Raw genomic sequence first — 18279 nt, 5'->3', positions numbered from 1 at the left:
TATTTTTTATTTTTTAGCTTTTGCTGGTTTGTCCTGTCTGAGTATCCACAATGCACATGGACTGCCTCTGTAATAATTAAGCAGCATATATACGTACATAGACACAGTCCATGGTAGCAAAGTCAAAGTGTGACCTCGGGCTCCCGTGAGAATTAGTCCACAGGGCTTTCATCGCCCCCGTGTCTTCTTGGACCATACATCCTCTGAGGTTCCGTGTTATCTATAACCTAGCGTCCTCTGCCTCTCCTGAATCTCGCCAAGGGCCTAGCACAGGGCTGGGCACAAAGTCAGGACTTACTTAATGAATGCCTTCTGGCTGAATAATGATCATTTCCTGAAAGAAATGCCTCATGCCTCTTCCAGAGCCGCTGTGCTGGGAATACTCACTGCTGACATCACTGACCTGCCCACCCCTCCTCTGTTCTTCATAAGAGCAACAAGGGAAGGGCTAAAATAAAGGTCACCCCAGCAGATGCTGGCAAGGTACTCCACATCAGGGCCATCAGGGCAGCCCCGCCCCAGACCCTCCCCAGGCTGGCATGGCAGCCCCTCTCCAGGGCCAGCTGGCTTCAAGGCCTTGGGGTCCCTCCTCGCCCTGCCTCACTGGGTGAGGCTGGGGGAGGAGTGAACAAAAGAAGCAGGGGTCCACCCTATGACTTCTGGCTACAGCTCTGGCTGTTCCAGGCCCTGATGGGTGGAGGAATCTGGAACAGGGATTTGGCCTGGTTTTTTCTGTGAACTGGGGCTAGGCCCAGTTTCTGTTCTTCGTGTCTGCAACATTCCCTATCCCTGACCTTCAAAAAATATGAACAATAACATTAATAATGATGATGAATATTCAGTGAGCACTGACTTCATACCAGCACGGAGCTAACTTTATTTACATTATCTCCTTTAATCTGCATAGCAACTCCATAAAGTTGAAACTGTGATTATTTTCACATTACAGATGAAGAAGTGGAGGCACAGAGCCAAATGTGCCCATAATCACACTTGCAGGAGAAACCAAGACTCAGCCAAAGCCATCCCATTCCTCCCTCTGCGTCCTTACAGGATGCTCTCCTGCCAGGCGTTGCCATATATACAGTAGGGTCTAAGGCGATAATTAACATCTACAGAGTGCTTTAAGCACCAAGTGTTTACATATGCTTAGAGAAAAGCCCCACTTGAAACTAGGAAATCAAGTCTCAGAGCCATCTGCATCCTTACTCAAGATCCCAGACCTTTCGACTTAGATTCAAACTCAGGTCTCTGGCGTCAGAATGGCACATTTCTTCCCTATTATCACACGATGCCCCTGGCTCACACTCAAGGCGGCCCCGGTTGCCTGCAAGGGAGAGTCACACCTCCTTTAGCGCTGGAATCCGGGGGGCGAAGACTGCGCTCAGCCCCTCGCCCCGTGGGGGTGGGGTGCTGCGCCAGCACCTCCTCAGCGTCTCCGCGGTGACTCACTCCCGGGACCCAGGGGAAGCACAGCCCTGCGCTGCGGGCAAACATCGTCCGCCGCCCGCCCCGCCTCCAGCTCCCCGCCTCCACATTTGCTAACCGAAACAAGGCTGCTGCTATTTTTAACCCTCCAGCTCCCCCTTGCCTGGGGCTCCCCCCTTCACCTCCCCACCCCCCGCCCCAGCCGGGTGCCACCGGCCTGTCATTCTGAGAGCAGTTCTATAACCTGAACGCGCCCGGGAGGGCGCAGCGGAGGCCCCGGACGTGCAGGTTTGTGGGGCAAGCAAAACAAGACGGTTACAGCCCAATCGCCGAATTCCCCCACCCCAGACTCTTTCCGAACCTGTCACTCCCCGAACCTGTCACACCCCGACTGCCCTGCTCCTCCTGCCATTCTGGGGGCTGGGGTAGAGGAGAATGAGACTTCTGGGCTGGGGTCACCTCAGGAGCCTAAGCTCGGCTCCTTGGAACGGGCCCTGCAGGGAGGAAGCTGAACTGAAGGGGAATGGAGTTCCCCTACGGATCCCCAGGGTGAGAGGCTGACCCTATAGGCCCAAAGCTTCTGACCACCAGGGTTTACAATCCCTGCAGGCAACATGGAGGAAAAAGGAAGTGGTGTGGAGACAGGGTGGGGATGGTGAGCTTAGTCCAGGGCCCTCCTCAGGAGGAGAAGTCCCCTCCCCATCCTGCTGTGGGGGCTGTGGAGCTTGGGTGGGGAAGGCCTGGGAGTGGGGAAGAGCACTGAGCAGCCTCCAGAGAGTCCCAGGGTGGAAGACAGCCTTGGCAGTGTGCAGGGGGGAAAGCAGGCCTGGCGTCAGGGCTCCTTTGACACTCAAGAATCTAAGGAAAGGGCCAGGCAACACCTTCCTGCAGCCTGAAGCTCTGAGTTCCCAGGAAAACCTTCCTGGGAGAAGACGTTGGAGGTGAGAGGGGGTGAGGCCTGCTGGTCTAGAGCCGAAACCTGACGCCCCAGTTGCTGATGTGAAAGTTAACCTCCTGAGAGGAGTGAAGCCCTAGAGCTGCAGGTGGAGCAGACCGGGGCATTTCCTCCCAGCTGATGTAGAGCCGGCGGCTTGAATCAGCCCCATCTGGCCATCTGGTCTCAGAGTCTCCCCCAGTTTGGGCAGCAGATTCCAAGGGCCCAGGAGAGACACTGGAGAGCCCAGCCAAAGGGCCATCTGGGCTCAGGTCTTCCCCGTGTGCCTCTCCTGTCCCAGCCTCCGCCCTCCCTTGAGCCCTGTCCTCTCTTGTCTCGACCCCAGCCCTTCTTTCTGGTTCTGTCCTCTCTTCCAGGGCCCAGGTCCTCTCTAGGCCTTGACCCTCTCTCTTTGGTGATTCCTGAGCCAAGTAAATAAATCCCAGCGGCCACAGAGGCAGCAGGCTAGACCAGAGGGGAGGGACTTGGCACAGCAGTTCCCCAACTGGGGAGATGGCGGAGAAGGGAAGGAGGTAGGAGGAAGGTGAAACAGGAGAGCTCCTGGGGAGATGCGGCCTCCTTCTCAACATTCAGTATGGCCACAGGGCCCTGAACTCAGACCCATGGAAGAAAAAGGGTGCTCCCCAAGCAAGGAAGTGGCCTTGATCTTGGCCTTGTACAGCTCCCCCTTCTGCTCTCCCCTCTGCTAGCCTTTGGGGATGCTTGAGGTGAGGAGACGGCTATCTTCCATGCCAAGTGAGAGGCTGGCAATTCAGCTCCAACCCTCAGCCATTGCTCAACCCAGGGCCTCCACCTGGATCCAGGGAGTTCCCAAGCACGGCTCCAGAGGCTCTGACAGCTCAGTTCCAGCCTGGGGAGTCGAAAGACGGCATCAATGTCACCTTCTGAGGCAGTCCTCCCCTGGCCACCCTATCAAAGGAAGTCCCACCTTGTTACTCTCTATTGCCTTACCTCGTTCATTTCCTTCTTAAGGCTTATCACAGTGTGTAACTAGTCACACATATTCATTCCTTTACTTGCCTACTTGTTCTGTTTGTCTTCTCCACGAGAGTGGAAGTTCCCTGAGGTCAGATGTTGTGCCTATGTGTTCACTGAATATCTGTACCCAATGCCTGGAACATTGCAAGGCTCAGCTAGGATCCAGTGAATGGATGAATTGCTGAATGACTGGCTCAGCAACATGGTTCCCTGGTTGCCAACACTGACCTTTAGGGATGACACTCAATAGTTCCAGGAGTTCTCCAAAAATGAGGCAGCAGAATGTAGCAGGAAGAACAAGATCAGAAAACAGGAAAGCCAAGACCCCAGGGAAAGATCAGCCCCAATTAGCACCAGCCCAATCAGGTTCACGTCATCACGAAGTGTAGTTACGAGCACACATGCACACACACACACAGCGGGTAGACGGGTGAGCACAAAGTCCTGGACAGGTCTTAGAAGCCTGGAGTTTTCTCTTGATTCTTCCTCTTAATGGCCCAGCACCTTAGAGAAACTACATACCTTCTGTGAGTCTGTTTCCTCAAAAGAAAAAATGAAGAGGTTGACCCAGGGCAGTGGTCCTCAAATACAGCCTTGCCCCAGGATCACCTGAAGCACCTGTTAAAATCTGGATTCCCAGGCCCCACCCCTCAGATTCTGACTAGTCAATCTAGAATGGGCCTGAGGATCTTAATGTTTTTAATTTTGAGACAGAGTCTCACTCTATTGCCCAGGCTGGAGTGTGGCGGCGCGATCTCGGCCCACTGCAGCCTCCACCTCCTGGGCTCAAGCAATTCTCCTGCCTCAGCCTCCCAAATAGCTGGGACTACAGGCCTGCGCCACCGTGCCCAGCTAAATTTGTATTTTTAGTAGAGATGGGGTTTTGCCTTGTTAGCCAGGCTCATCTCAAACTCCTGCCTTCAAGTGATCTGCCTGTTTCAGCCTCTCAAAGCCACCGCTTCCAGCCAGGAATTTTTTTTTTTTTTTTTTTAATAGAGTCTTGCTGTTGCCCAGGCTGGAGTGCAATGGCTTGATCTTGGCTCACTGCAACCTCCGCCTCTCAGGTTTAAGCAATTCTCCTGCCTCAGCCTCCCAAGTAGCTGGGATTACAGGCGCGCACACCACACCCGGCTAATTTTTTGTATTTTTAGTAGAGATGGGGTTTCGCCACATTGGCCAGGCTGGTCTTGAACTCCTGACCTCAGGTGATCCACCTGCCTTGGCCTCCCAAAGTGCTGGGATTACAGGTGTAAGCCAACGCGCCCGCCGGGCCCAGGATCTTTATCTTTAACACATTCCCCAGGTGACTCTGAAGCAAATGGTCAAGGATCCCGCATTTGAGAATCCCGAATGAGATGGTGTTTTACAAGCCAACATCTGGACTTCTATTAAAAAGCCACTCCTGCCCAGGTATATACCCCCAAAAAACATGTCCATGTATTCCATATACCCCACACAGGGCCATAACCTGCAAAGGTGTGCACCATACAGATGATACACATCTGTCTTTTCTGTGTGCATACTCCCAAAACACCTAACACAGAACCACCACATAGATCACAAATAGCCCGGAGCCACCACATCAGCATACACGGCGGGGGGGGGGGGGGAAGGGGTACACACACACATACCCACCACACACCCAGTGTGTGCTCACACACACTTCATGCAGACCCACACTAAACAGACGCTGTCCTGAATTTATTTTGCCTCTGGGAACTGGTCCAGGACCAAAGGAGCTATGCTCTGCTGATGAAAACATCCCTCCCACCTCTGCCACCCCCACCCCTGCCCCTTGCCCAGGCAGCATGCTACCCACCTCTCCCTTGTAGGAGGAGGGAGACTGGAGGAGGGCAGTGGGGATGGCTTGGAAGGAGGCAGAGGCTAGGCCAGCGACTCAAGCTGCTCAGAGCCCTTCCGGGTGTCCAGCTCCCCTCTTTCCCTCTCCCTTCCCCCCAGAAGATGCCAAAGGGCCTCCACCCAGCCCCCGAGTCCATGCTCACTCAGGCCACTTGCCTAGATTCCCAGGCCCCTGGTCCTAGGGTGCCAAAAGGGTTAGGGAGGTGGCTAGATCTAGGGACTCCTCCTAATACTCAGGCCTGTAAGGAAAGGGCTGTCTGGGGGCACCTTCCTATAGCCCTAAGGCCTGGGGCCTCCAGGGAAGGTTACCACAGAAACAGGGGGAAAATATTACAAGGAAACACAATACCCGGCAGGGTCACCTGCTGACCGGGCTTCCTGCTGTGTTGCCCACCCCCAGCTCACTGCTCTCACAGCCTCCTTCTCCAGCCTTGCCTGGGCCTCCTTACCAAGGCTCTCCTTCCTGCCTCCCAAGAGCTGGAAGAAGCAGTCTTAAGCAGAAACTCTGCCCCTCCGTGGTTCCAAACAACAACATCGAGGATGGCCCAGAGCTGAGCCCCCAACTCCTAATCCTTACCAACCCCTCCTCACCATCACCACAGGAAATCAAAGCTTCCTGCCCCAGAGGAAGTGCCCCATCTAGTGAACAAATCCAACACACACAAACGCATGGTCCTGGGAGCCTCTGGGAGGACAGACGCCCTCCCCCTGGCCCCAGGCCTTATTCAGGCCCTGCTTCCAGCAATACCCCACACCACACTGGAGGCCCCAGTCCCAAGTCTGAGGGCAGGCCAGGAAGAGTCAAGCTGTGGAGGGTGGGCCAGCAGAATGGGCACTGGCAGAGTGAGAAGGCCTGGTTCTGGCCCCCCTCTGCCTGCCATTCCCGACTGAGTGACCCTGGGCCTTGCATTAGCTCACCTTCTCTCAGGCCCCTGCCAACTTCAAAATTACCAGCCCTTAATGAAAGGCCAGGAGAAAGACGGCAAAGAGAGATGGGGTTTCACAGGCTTCTGTCTTCCAAGTCCTTGGGCAAGCATGCCCACAGCTACCAGAGGGTCTCCACTCCCTACCCCATCACACATGAGTTTCTCTCTTGCCCAAGGGTTTTATATCAGAATTGAGAAAGTTCCAGCTTCCATGCCCAGAGGCCACCAAAGACTAGAGGTGAGGTCCCTTATCCCTAAGCAAACTGGAGGGGGTGGATAATGGCACTGAACCTTGATTCTCCTCTCCATAGTCAACGTCTCCTGCTCTGCTCTGAGAAGTGTGCTTGGAATTTTCTCCCCATTTTACTGAAGGGGAAACTGAACTTCAGTGTCAAGGTGGAGTGAACTGCTTAGACATGCAAACTTCCCTGCCCCAAAACACACTGTAAGACCTGGTGGCCACAGAGACACCCACCAAATAAGGGACACAGAGGCCTCGGGAGAACACTGCACCAGGACCATTCCAGGTGCAACACCAGGAGGCAGCTCTGAGCTTGCCTCTGAGCCTGGCCCTGCTGGGCAAGGAGGGACATCAGGAGACTAAAGGCAGAGGACTAGTCCCAATAGATCCAAGACCTGGTTACAGTCTAGGCTTGCTGGGATGGGTACCACTCAGCGGGACTACTCTGTGCCTTAGTTTCCCTCAGAAATAACTGCAGAGAAGAAGAAAATGACTTAATAACTCATGGGTAGCAGCAGCCTATGGAGGAGGAAAAGGTCACCAAAGCACCTCATTAGAGGGCAGGGACCTGAGTCACAGTCTCCTTCCAGCCCTATGGCTGAATAGGGGTCCTAAGGAAGGTCCCACAGGTCCAGATGCAAGTCCAGGGAACAGGCTGAGAAGTCGATCTTGAGCTCCCAGCAGGGCCGCTGAGGGCCGATGCCCCATTCTCACCCTAGAAAGCGGCAGGCAGAGCTGGGCCTCAAGCAGATGTTGCCTAGGAGAGTGGGCAAGGAGTGTTGGCAGTCAGACAGCCACTGTCCAGATGCAGGGGGAGGCCTTTGGGTGTGCAGGAGGCCTTTGGGTGGCCTCCTCAGCCAGGGGGGATGAGGAGTGAGGAGCAGCCGTGGCTGGGGAGGTCAGACCCAAACAGGCAGCCACAGCGGGAAGCAATGGGGGTAGGGGCACTAGGTGGCCTGAGCGCCCCAAAGGGCTCTCTCCTAGCCCACAGGCCTAGAAACTCTGGTGGTGGGAACCCAGCCCATCCGCCAGATTTGCCGCCTGCTCTCACACTCCCCAACACCAACAGACCCCAGGCCTGGGGGGTGCACATCCTGTCCCCCACCCCTCACACAGCCTGTGGCACCCCCCTTCCCGCGCCGCTGCCGGCATTGACCTCCACAGCTCACTAGGGCACAGGTGTCTCTTCACCCTGATGGGTGAGCAAGGATGGGGGGCGATGCTCAGAGAAACCTCCCACTCAGAGACTCCTCCAAGGGACCTCTTTCCCCGCCGAAGGATCTGAGTAGGGCCCTGCCCGGCTCCACGGGATGGGGGCGCTGATGTCCAGCCCCACAAAGCCCAGCCCCAACTCAGTGGGTCCTGCCCTTTGCCCTCGCGCTTCCAAACCTTCCGCCCCGGAGCACCGCCCCCTCGCCGGGCCACCGCTGCCGTCCCTCCCTCCCCGGTTCCTCGGTTCGTCCTCCCCGGGAACGGGTGATGGGACGTGGGGCCCGCGCACCGGCGGCCGGGGCCTCCAACTCCCTCCCTCGGGCCTGTTGCTGCCCCGGGGCGGGCGGATGTGGGCGCCCCGCGGGAGGCCCGAGCCCTCTGGCCCCCGGAACCAGCCCCGACCCGGAGCCTGCCAGAGCCCCGCGGAGCCGGGCGGGACGGGCGCGGTCGGGGGGTGCACGCCGGGCTGGGCCCGCGGGGCCGGCCGGAGCCCGAGCCGGAGCCGGAGCCGGAGCCGGGGCCGGAGGCCGAGCCTGGGCGGGCGGCGCTGGGTGCCGCGCGCAGGGCGGGGCGGGGGGCGGCCGCCCAGTACTCACCAGCGCCGGGGCTGTGCATCCAGGGGCCGGGGCCCTCAGAGCGGGGGGCTCATGGCTGGGCGGGGGGCTGGGGCGCTGGCCTCACATCCCCCCAGTCGCCGGAGGCTGCAGAGCGACTGTGAGACGGCGAGAGGAAGGGAGGGGGCCGAGAGGGGGAGGGCCCTGGCAGCCCGGCCGGCCGGGTAGGATGACAATGGAAGGAAATGCTTTATCTGAGTCTGAGAGCGGGCCAAGGGGGAGGGGAGGGAGGGGGCAGGCGCTCGCGGCCCTGGGACACACCACCCCGGCAGACACTGCACCGGGCGGCGCACAGGCGGGCCGCAGACACCACGCGCGGCCGGATCGCGGCGGGGTGCGGCGCACGGCCAGGGAGGCAGCGCCGAACGCGGAACGCCGGCCGCGGCCCCGAGCCCGAGCCGCTGCGAGGCGCTCGGTGCAGTGCACAATTCCCGGAAACCCAGCTACCTGGGCGCACGCACCCTCGCATACACAGCGTACACGAGCACGCATCCATGTTTACAAGGGGCAGAATCATTTACACAGCACACACTGGGGCTTCGGGGTGGACCCCCGTGCACACATTACATACCCGTACAGCCCACAAGCACGCGGGCACAGTGGGACACGCGTGGAGTCCCATGTCCCATACAAGGAATCCCAGACGAACACCCCCCACCACACACACACATAAGCACGACTTGCCTCAGGAAAGTTCCAGGATCTGATTTGAATCACTGCCCAGCCCTCCCCCACTGGCACCCCCCCACACACACACCATGCCTGCTGAGGGGAACGGAAGGGTCCAGCCTGTTCCTATTAAAAGAAAAAGGGTGTGGGGGTGGTGCAGATTTTGAAAGTTTTCTTTTTTTAAAGAAATTTCTCAAGGGATTTCCTTCCCTCCTCTCCTCTTCCTCTCTTCCTCCCATTCCTCTCCCTCCACAATCCCCCTCTTTCCCCCTCCCGGTCCCTATGAGTCAAACTTCAGCAATGTGCCCAGTGTCCCCCAGTGCATTACAGCGGATCACAGAAATGTTCCAGTCTGTGAGTCGGAATGCAGCCGCCTCCAGCCCTCCCTCAGCTAATAAACTCAGCTCAGGGCCGGCTTTAGGCAGTGGCCCTCCCTGCCTCTCCCTCCTCTTTTAGCTGGAGAGAAGGTCAGATTCAGGGGTCAGGGGTCAGGGGTTAAGGACCTCGCCATTGTGCTTCCTGGGCTAGCTGGTCAACCATGTCTGCCTCCAGCAATCTGGAGCTGCTCCTAGGAAGAGGAGAGGTCCACCACGCAGGAACACTGGGCTCTCTGCAGCGTGAGGCGCCACCACTGCAAACCAAGGAGCAGCTTCCCCTGACCCCATCCTATCTCCCACAATCCTAAGAAACCCCAAGAATCCAGAGAAGGAGAAATTGAGGCAGCCCCAGAGGTGGAGTCAGGTCGGATCGGAAGCAGGAGCTCACAGTAGCCTAGGAGGGCTTGGCCATGCTGGTCGTGAACTTCAAACCATAGATTCTATTCTGTGCCCTCAGGCACAGCTCAGGACTCACTATCTGTTGCTACCAGCACATTCAGCATGGGACTTCTTACTTCAACCTCTTTACTTGTCCCAGTTCTCCGTCGACAGGCAGATCCAACCCTTCTGCGCTTGTTAACTTATCCTCCCAAATGCCTTTCCTGGCATTCAAGCCCTACTACAACCTGGCACCAGACTCCATACACATCCCTGCCCAGTGCCTCGTAGTACTTCAGACTCAGTAGTGTTAGTCGCTATTATTACTATCATTATTTCCACCGGACTGGGCTGCTAGCTGCTTCCCATCATGTCCTCACGCTTCCGCACTCCCTTGCCTTCGCTTATCATGCTCCCTCCAAAATAAATGTCCTCCCCAGCCCCTTTCTCCTTCTGTTGAAATCTTTCCAATCCTCAAGACCCACTCCCTATCTAGTGGGAGGGAGGGAGGGAGGGAGGGAGGGAAAGAAGAAAGGAAGGAAGGAAGGAAGGAAGGAAGGAAGGAAGGAAGAAGGAAGGAAAGAAAGACTGGAAGAAAAAGAAAGTGACTGTACCACTTTCTCCGGGAGGCTTTCCCAGATTCCCATAGCCAAGAGGGATTCTTCCCTGAACTGTGTGATCTTTATACATTGACCTTCACCCACCTAGTCGACTTGTATCAACTCTTCCTTCCAAGAGCATTGAAGAGTGGATATCCATGAGTCCAGCTACTGCCTTAGTCATGGGTGCATTTCTTGCAGTGTCTTGCACAGAATTCAAACTTGATGTAAGTTATTTGTCCAATTGGGACAGATGTTCATGACTTTTAAGAACCTTCTCCAGGCTGGGCGCGGTGGCTCAAGCCTGTAATCCCAGCACTTTGGGAGGCCGAGACGGGCAGATCACGAGGTCAGGACATTGAGACCATCCTGGCTAACACAGTGAAACCCCGTCTCTACTAAAAAATACAAAAAACTAGCCGGGCGAGGTGGCGGACGCCTGTAGTCCCAGCTACTCAGGAGGCTGAGGCAGGAGAATGGCGTAAACCCGGAAGGCGGAGCTTGCAGTGAGCTGAGATCCGGCCACTGCACTCCAGCCTGGGCGACAGAGCGAGACTCCAACTGAACACCTACAGTACACTCTTTCACCCCATAACTACCCATGCTGACTCTCCAAGACACATGCTGTTCCACCTTAGGTATGTCATCCCCAGCCCTCAATTCCAAGCCAGATCATCCTCCTTCCAAATGCCTCTTTCGTGTCCACAGACTCCTGAAAAACTACTTGGTTACTGCAGACCCCCAGCCACATGCCTGCTATCTCCCTTGTCTAGCTCCACAATTGCTCCCAACCCTCAACACACACATATCCGTAGCTCTTATGTAGCTATTTCTGTACTAAAGCCAGGCCCTTTTATGCTCATTTCTTCCATGTGCATTGTGCATGCATTTATTTGTGAGTCTTCTTTCTCTTTTTAACCTCATCACTGGATTTTGAGTGATCTGAATAAAAAGGCTATCTCCCTGCCTGTCTGTCCACACACTGCCCAACATGTGGCTTTCTACACATACCAGGACTCACTGCCTCCAACATATAGTCAGAGAAAAAGACAGCATGTGCAACCTGCATCTGGGAAAGCTGGACTGTGTCTCTCCTTCCCCTGCCAGATTTACTTACCAGACCCCACCTCATGGCAGAATCCTAAGCCAGTTTCTAAGTCACATGTCCCTTACCAGGATAAATTAGCCTCCAAGAACCTTAGAGACATGAGACAGAGAAATGCAAGCTTCCTCTGTCTCCTATAGCCTGGTTACCATGGGGAGCCTTTTTTTTAAAAAAGCTTTTGAGTCCAGGCCTCTCATAGCTTGCTCAGCTGAACACCTAGCAGAAGAGACTGGCCCCAGAGGACCTGCCTTGGCTTCCTGAGCCTTCCCTAGAGTCTTTGGCCAGCACAAAGCCTGAAGACACCCCTATCTGCTTCCCTTTGGGACTCTGGGCCTACTTGACTTTCTCTTTCTCCTTTTCCTCTCCTTCTTTCCTTAGTTAGCTACTGTTTACCATTCACTGTGTAGTAATCTTTGCTATCCCCTGGACAAACATTAGATCATTTATTCTTGACAATAATTCTTGTTATGCTCATGAGTAAGCATGGCCTTTATGTTTAAGAAACCTGACCAAAGTTGCGCAACTAGTAAGTGATGGGGCCATTCATTCATTCAACAAATATTATTGGGTGCCTACTTTGTGCCAGGATTTAAAGCCCCAGAAAATTATCCAAACTTTCTGATACTCTCTGTTCCCAACCTTCTAGATGTGGAGGCCACAGCCACAATTCCTCCCCTAGCCTGCGCTTATCCTCACACACTTCCCACAAAGCCAACCAGAAAGTGCTCCTTCCCCAGGGCCTCAGTGAGATCTCAGTGGACACCCATTGTGTTGGGTTAGTTTGGATCTTGCATTTCAGTTTCTGGATCTGGAATCAAATGCCAGTTCATAGGGTTTGGGACTTGCAGATTAGTAGGGGAGATTAGGTCCCCAACTCCAAATAAAGGGTTTAATGGGACCAGACATAAGAGATATAAGAAGTAGAGGAAGGAAAAAAGAAAGGAAAGAAGAAATGGAAAAAAAAAAAAAAAAAGGAAGGAAAGGATAGGAAAGGAAAGGAAGGAGGGAAGGAAGGCCTGGAAGAAAAAGAAGGAAAGAAAGATAATTTAGGATTTATTGAGCATGTTCTACATATCACATACTGTTCAAAGCCCTTTCACTTAAATCTCATTATTATCCCCATTGTTTCCATGAGCAAAGTAAAACTCAGAAAGACAAAATGATCTGCCCAAGGCCACAGAGCCAGTAAGTTACTTAATCCCAAGTATGTCTGATTCAGAGCCTGTACAATTTCCTAGCAGGTCAAAACAATGAAGAAGCCATTGCCAGGGTCTCCTGTTCCAGTATAGCCTGCTTCCTTGAGGTCCCTATACATCTCATTCCAGATGCCGAGTTTCTGACCCCAACCATTGGTCTCATCCCTGTTTCCCACCTTTCTCTGTTGCACAGCACAGGCAGAATCAGAGGAACCGTATAAGTATTCTGGGTAGGGTTGGGGGTGTGGCTTTGGGGTACAGGCAGGCAGTCCCCTATCTAGGATTTCACGATCTGAGGGAAGAGGTGCCAAATCCTTCTGGGCTAGAATTGGATGGCTAGATCAAGAAGAGGCTGCAGTGTGGCTATAAGTACCAGGGCCTCAGGTTGGGAGGGTAGATGACTGCGGGGACTGGGGCAGGTGGAGAGAACTAAGCTGGTCCCTTCCCCTTAACCCCATCTCCCTACAGAGTCAACAAAGGTGATGTGGTTTCCCCTGTGGTCTGTTGCCCTAGACACCTGCATTTCTGAATATACATGTATGTGTCTATGTGCCAACTATGTGGCAGGGGACACAAGGAGAAAGCACTGGGACAGGATGGGGAGGGGCAGGAAGCCAGACAGTCTCCTCAAGCCCAAGACAGAGAAGGTACCACGAATGAAAAGATGGCAACGGTCACTCCTTTGACTATGTCAGGTCCCCAGCCAGGAGCATCAGGAGAGAGCTAGAAAGGAGACATTGTGGGGATCAGGAGCCTGGGCTGGTAGTCAGGGAACTTGAGTTTTAGGCCCAGTTCTGCCATTAACTTCCTGGGTCACACCTTTCTAAGTCTCAGTTTCCTGCTTTGTAAATAGCAATATCTTGGCTACTTACCTCACAGGGCTGGCCTGAAATCAGATGAAGAATACATAAAAGGATTTGTACCACTGTGAGTTTTAGAATTATTGTCCTGATGGCATAACAAATATTACAATTGCTTACTTTAGTTCCTGGATACACAACACACCCAGCGTGTGGAGATAAGAACATTAAAAACAAAAACAAAAACAAAGCCCCTGCCCTTCTATTGGTCACAGAGTGTTGAGGAAACAAAACAAACACATAAAATACTTGAAAGCCTCTTGCAACGCCAACTATTTTAAAAATCTCACTGTGTGATCTTGGCCAAGTTGCAACCACCCTGGGCCTCAGTTTTCTCATCTATCAAATGAGGGGGCTGCTTTAGATCATCTCTATTTGTTTTTCTGAGTCTAAAGCAGTTTTCTGATTCTGTTAGTCCAAGTGTAAATGAGTGCATCGCAAAGAGGGAAGACTGGAGTACATCAGGGCAGAACATGGCCTCAATGAAGCTGGCAAGTGTCGGTCAAACTGGGTTTTGAAAGAGCCCAGAGATGTGAATCAGAGTGGGGAGAGAAGAGGGGGTGACATTTCAGGTAGAGAGAATGGCATGTGCAAGGGCGAGGCAAGGAAGCAGAGGGTGGCAAACAGATTAGCCAGGCTCAGGAATGAGGTTGGCAGGATTGGAGGGGCCTGGGGAGGAAGTCGGGAAAGGAAGACTAGAAGGGGGCAGTCCCAGGGCTGAGTGGCTAAGATGTGAAAGTGGGGGAGGAATATGGGTGGAGAGAGACGCTCTCAGCCCGAGTTTGGTGCCAAAGCCTGTGGAGCCAAACTCCACCCAGGAGAGAGGGAAAGCAGGGTCCCCTTGCCAAGAGGCCCCACCCACCAGGGAAAGCCCTTCCCTCCCTACCCTCCTCTCCCAGCTTCACTCCCAACCCTGAGGTAAGCAAGGCCCCGCTTAGGCCAGAACCTTGTTCATGGCGGAAACACACAGATGGGCAGCCACCACATCCTTCTATAACAATAATGCCAGCAGCAAAATAATAATAATGATAATGATGAAATAAACTACCCATCACCTGCTCTCTGATAAAACCCCTCAGCAGCAAAACCTCACAATGTACCCATTCCACTTACAAGAATATTTGCTCCCAAAAGCTGCAAGTGTTTTATAAGATTATCTAGTCTCCAGGATCCCCTACACCTAACACTATATCAAAACCACATAGGCCGGGTGCAGTGGCTCACGCCTGTAATCCCGGTACTTTGGGAGGCCAAGACAGGTGGATCATCTGAGGTCAGGAATTTGAGATCAGCCTGGCCAGCATGGGGAAACCCCATCTCGCCTAAAAATACAAAAATTAGCCAGGTGTGGTGGCACATGCCATTAATCTCAGTTACCCAGGAGGCCGAGGCAGAGGATTACTTGAACCCAGGAGGTCGAGGTTGCAGTGAGCTGAGATTGCGCTACTGCACTCCAGCCTGGGCGACAGAGCAAGACTCACTCAAAAAATAAATAAGTAAATAAAAACCACTTAAAAGAAGCTGTGAAAAAAAGATTCCTGAGTCCTCTCCCAGACCCCATCAGACTCTTTGAGAAGGTTGGATAGTACCCAGGAACCTGCAGCACCACAGGTAATTCTAAGGTGTGGTTAAGTTTGGGACTCCCTGGTCTAATCCAAACCATTCCTTTTACAGATGAGGAAACGGAAGACATGAGGAGGATGTAAATTGCCAGAGATGACATGGTTAATCAGGGCCGGGGCAGGCAGAGAACTCGGGCCCCCAGGCTTCTAGGTCAGCGCTCCTTCCACAGCCCGCACTGCCCAGCCCGGAGATGCCTGTGCCAGCAGAGATTATGGTCAGGGAGGCAGCCACTGGGCCATATTCTAATCATGAGTGAGAAGAAATTCGTCTGAGTTGCAAAATGCCTTTCTGCAGCCAGCTTACCATTACTTGCTCCAGTGGGCCCCTGCAGGGGTACTGTGGTCCTCCCGCTGGCAGGCTTGAGCTTCGGCCTTGCCATATGCCCCAGCACAACCCTCCAGTTGCCTAGGGGCTATACTGGCTGGCAGACAGGATCCCACTTTACTACAAATCTCAGTGCTTCCTATTTGGAGGCACGCACCTCTGACTCCAGAATCTCCAGGAGAGACCCCTGAGAAGGTCTTGGCCTGAGGACACTCACTTCTCTTTCCCCAGGAGTGTCTTTTAGGGTGGGTTTGGATTATGCGCCTGTGAATCAGGAGATTAGAGGCAGGAAAGAGAGCAATGAGCTGAGGGCGGCTAAGCTGGGAGGCGAGCAGGGGTGTCCTGGCTGAGACCTTAAAAAACTCCACCCGTGATGATCACCATTATACTCCTCTTCATCAACACACATTTGTTGAGCATCTACTCTGTGCCAGGCACCGTGTCAGGCTCTCGGGCACAGAGGCAAAAAAAAAAAAAAAAAAAAAAGAAAGCCACAGTGAGGAATTCATCACCTCCTGGGGAGCAGGATACAGTCTAAGAACAGAACCTGGAGTGGAGAAAACTGTTGGATGAGGGATTCGAATAACATATGCCACAAAGGGGAGGGTGGATTCAGAGTCACCAGAGTTCCAAGCAGGGAGAGACCTAATGGACTGGGGAGACGGTTCTGCCCTCACCTGCTCTCCTCTGTGCTTGGGGTCTGAGGAAACCCAGAACAGTGATTCTAGAAGTCTGTCTCTTCAGATCCCTCACTCCAGCTTGGCCTAAATGGCTAGGGGTGGGAAGGCAGAGGAGGCAGAGACAATATGCAGACATCTCCCTCGGGCGGGCCCTGAGTCCTGGGCTCCAGGGTTCCCTGCACTGAGCTTTCTCTCTCTCTCTTTTTTTTTTTTTTAGACAGAGTTGCGCTCTTGTTGCCCAAGCCCGAGTGCAATGATGCAATCTCGGCTCACTGCAACCTCCGCCTCCTGGGTTCAAGCAATTCTCCTGCCTCAGCCTCCCAAGCTGCTGAGATTACAGGCACGTGCCACCACACCTGGCTAATTTTTTGAATTTTTAGTAGAAACGGGGTTTCACCGTGTTAGCCAGGCTGGTCTCGAACTCCTGACCTCAGGTGATCCATGTGCCTCGGCCTCCTAAAGTGCTGAGATTACAGGCATGAACCACCAAGCCAGGCCCCCTGCACTGAGCTTTTAAGAGATCATTTAGGCCGGCGTGGTGGCTCACACCTGTAAATCCAGCACTTTGGGAGGCTGAAGCGGGCAGATTACTTGAGGTCAGGAGTTCGAGACCAGCCTGGCCAACATGGCAAAACCCTGTCTTTACTAAAAACACAAAAATTAGCCAGGCGTGGTAGCGGGCGCCTGTAATTCCCGCTACTCGGGAGGCTGAGGCAGAAGAACGGCATGAACCCAGGAGGCGGAGGCTGCAGTGAGCTGAGATTGTGCCACTGCACTCCAGCCTGGGTGACAGAGCGAGACTCCACCTCAAAAAGAAAAAAAAAAAAAAGAGATCATTTAAAAGCACCCAGAGGAGTGGACAGAGTGAGGAAATGTTGTACTGTGGTTACGAGCAAAGATTTGGTATCGAGCTGCTTGGGCTGGAGCTTGTTGCTTCCCCACTGCTTGACCTTACAATATTATTTAGCCTCGAGGAGTCTTGGTTTCCCATCTGCAGATTAGGGTATGAAGTGCCTGCTATATTGGGGTTGTTGCAAGGACTGATGAGATCGGGACATGAAGTACTTAACACAGTGCCTGACACACAATGAGCTGTTAGGGACAGAGCTCCAATGCTCACATCAGTAATAGAAGAAAGACAGTGAACTGTCTCTTCTGTCTGCCTAAACCTATTTTCCTCTATAATTTGAGGTCTCAAAGTGATCACTGAGCTGATTTATGCAAATGAATCCAATAGGGCCTATTGCCCAAGCTGACCTTTCTAGGGTGTACAGCCAGGCTACAGAAATGGGAAAATAGGTGCAACCTTCCTGATCCTCCTGAGATCCTCAAGTGTTGTCTTGAAGTTGAGGGGAACCTGGACCAGGCTGCAGGGAATGCCACAGGGACTGCAGAAACGGTCTGGCCTCCCCTCCCAAAACACTGCACATCTGGAGTGATCTGCCCATCTGGCTGCATCCCTGGGGCAATGGCCACAGCTGCTATTTGAGGGAGGAGACATCCAGCTCCTTAGCCAGTGCCTGGGGGTGGGGGGGTCGGGGGGTCTATAAATAACTAAGAGGACCAGGGGGTCAAGGTTGACCTTTGGGGGTCAGGAGCTGGTGACTTCCCCCGCCTTGCTTGAGTCCAGAGCCAGAGTTTTAGCAAAACAGGAAGAGGCAGCAGCAGCTTCTGGGAAAGTGGGAGTGGCTCCCCTTCCCCCACTTGCCTGGGGCCTTCGGATCCCAGCCAGGACCTGGGAGAGGTGGAGTCATCTAGGCAAGAAGAGGGAGGGGCAGACCCACGCAGACTGGGCCCCAGCTTCAGTGCCCTCAAAAGGCGCAGCTGGGGCACAGGAAAAGGAGAATGAGACAGAGAAGGGCAGCCCAATGGAGTATATCTGCCACCCTTGGTCCCCTCCTGTTTCCTTCTGTTCCCCAGGAAGGATAGGCATTAGAAATGGAGCTCAAAATGTGCCTGTGACCCAGGTAGTGTACAGGGAGGTTCAAGGTCAAGTTGAGCACACCTCCATCTCTCATCCCCTCCCAGCCTGCGGGGAGCTGAGCCTGAGCCCAAGTGGGTAGGAGGGAGGGTTCTAGACAGGGGGAAGGACACCTCTGGGCTTCTGGAAAGAGATCCAGGACCTGGCCCAGGTGGAATGATCGAAAAATCTTCCAATGAACTATCAAGGTGAGGCAATCCAAAGGTCTGGGTGGTCCTGGGTGAGTGCTTTTCCAGAAGAATGGGGCATCTACAGGGACAAGCTCAGGAGAGC

At 53.9% G+C, this 18279-nt stretch overlaps 1 protein-coding gene across 11 annotated transcripts in view; it reads right to left on the bottom strand.

The window, feature by feature from the left end:
* HDAC7 (histone deacetylase 7) overlaps positions 1–8639 on the bottom strand; it is a 37742-nt gene extending 29103 nt beyond the window's left edge. For all 11 annotated transcript variants that reach the window (XM_033222300.1, XM_033222291.1, XM_033222292.1 and 8 more), the window contains exon 1: positions 8197–8639. Coding sequence is in view for 10 of the 11 variants with exons in the window: in XM_033222291.1 (XP_033078182.1) it covers positions 8197–8215 (19 nt within the window). In the remaining variant the exon portion in view is untranslated. The remainder of the gene's footprint in view (positions 1–8196) is intronic.
* Positions 8640–18279: the final 9640 nt, after the last annotated feature.

The sequence above is a fragment of the Trachypithecus francoisi genome, unplaced genomic scaffold (assembly GCF_009764315.1).
Source record: "Trachypithecus francoisi isolate TF-2019V2 unplaced genomic scaffold, Tfra_2.0 Lachesis_group11, whole genome shotgun sequence".
Classification (NCBI taxonomy): domain Eukaryota; kingdom Metazoa; phylum Chordata; class Mammalia; order Primates; family Cercopithecidae; genus Trachypithecus; species Trachypithecus francoisi.
The sequence above is the reverse complement of the archived record's forward strand: the minus strand, read 5'-3'. Positions and strand labels throughout refer to the sequence as shown.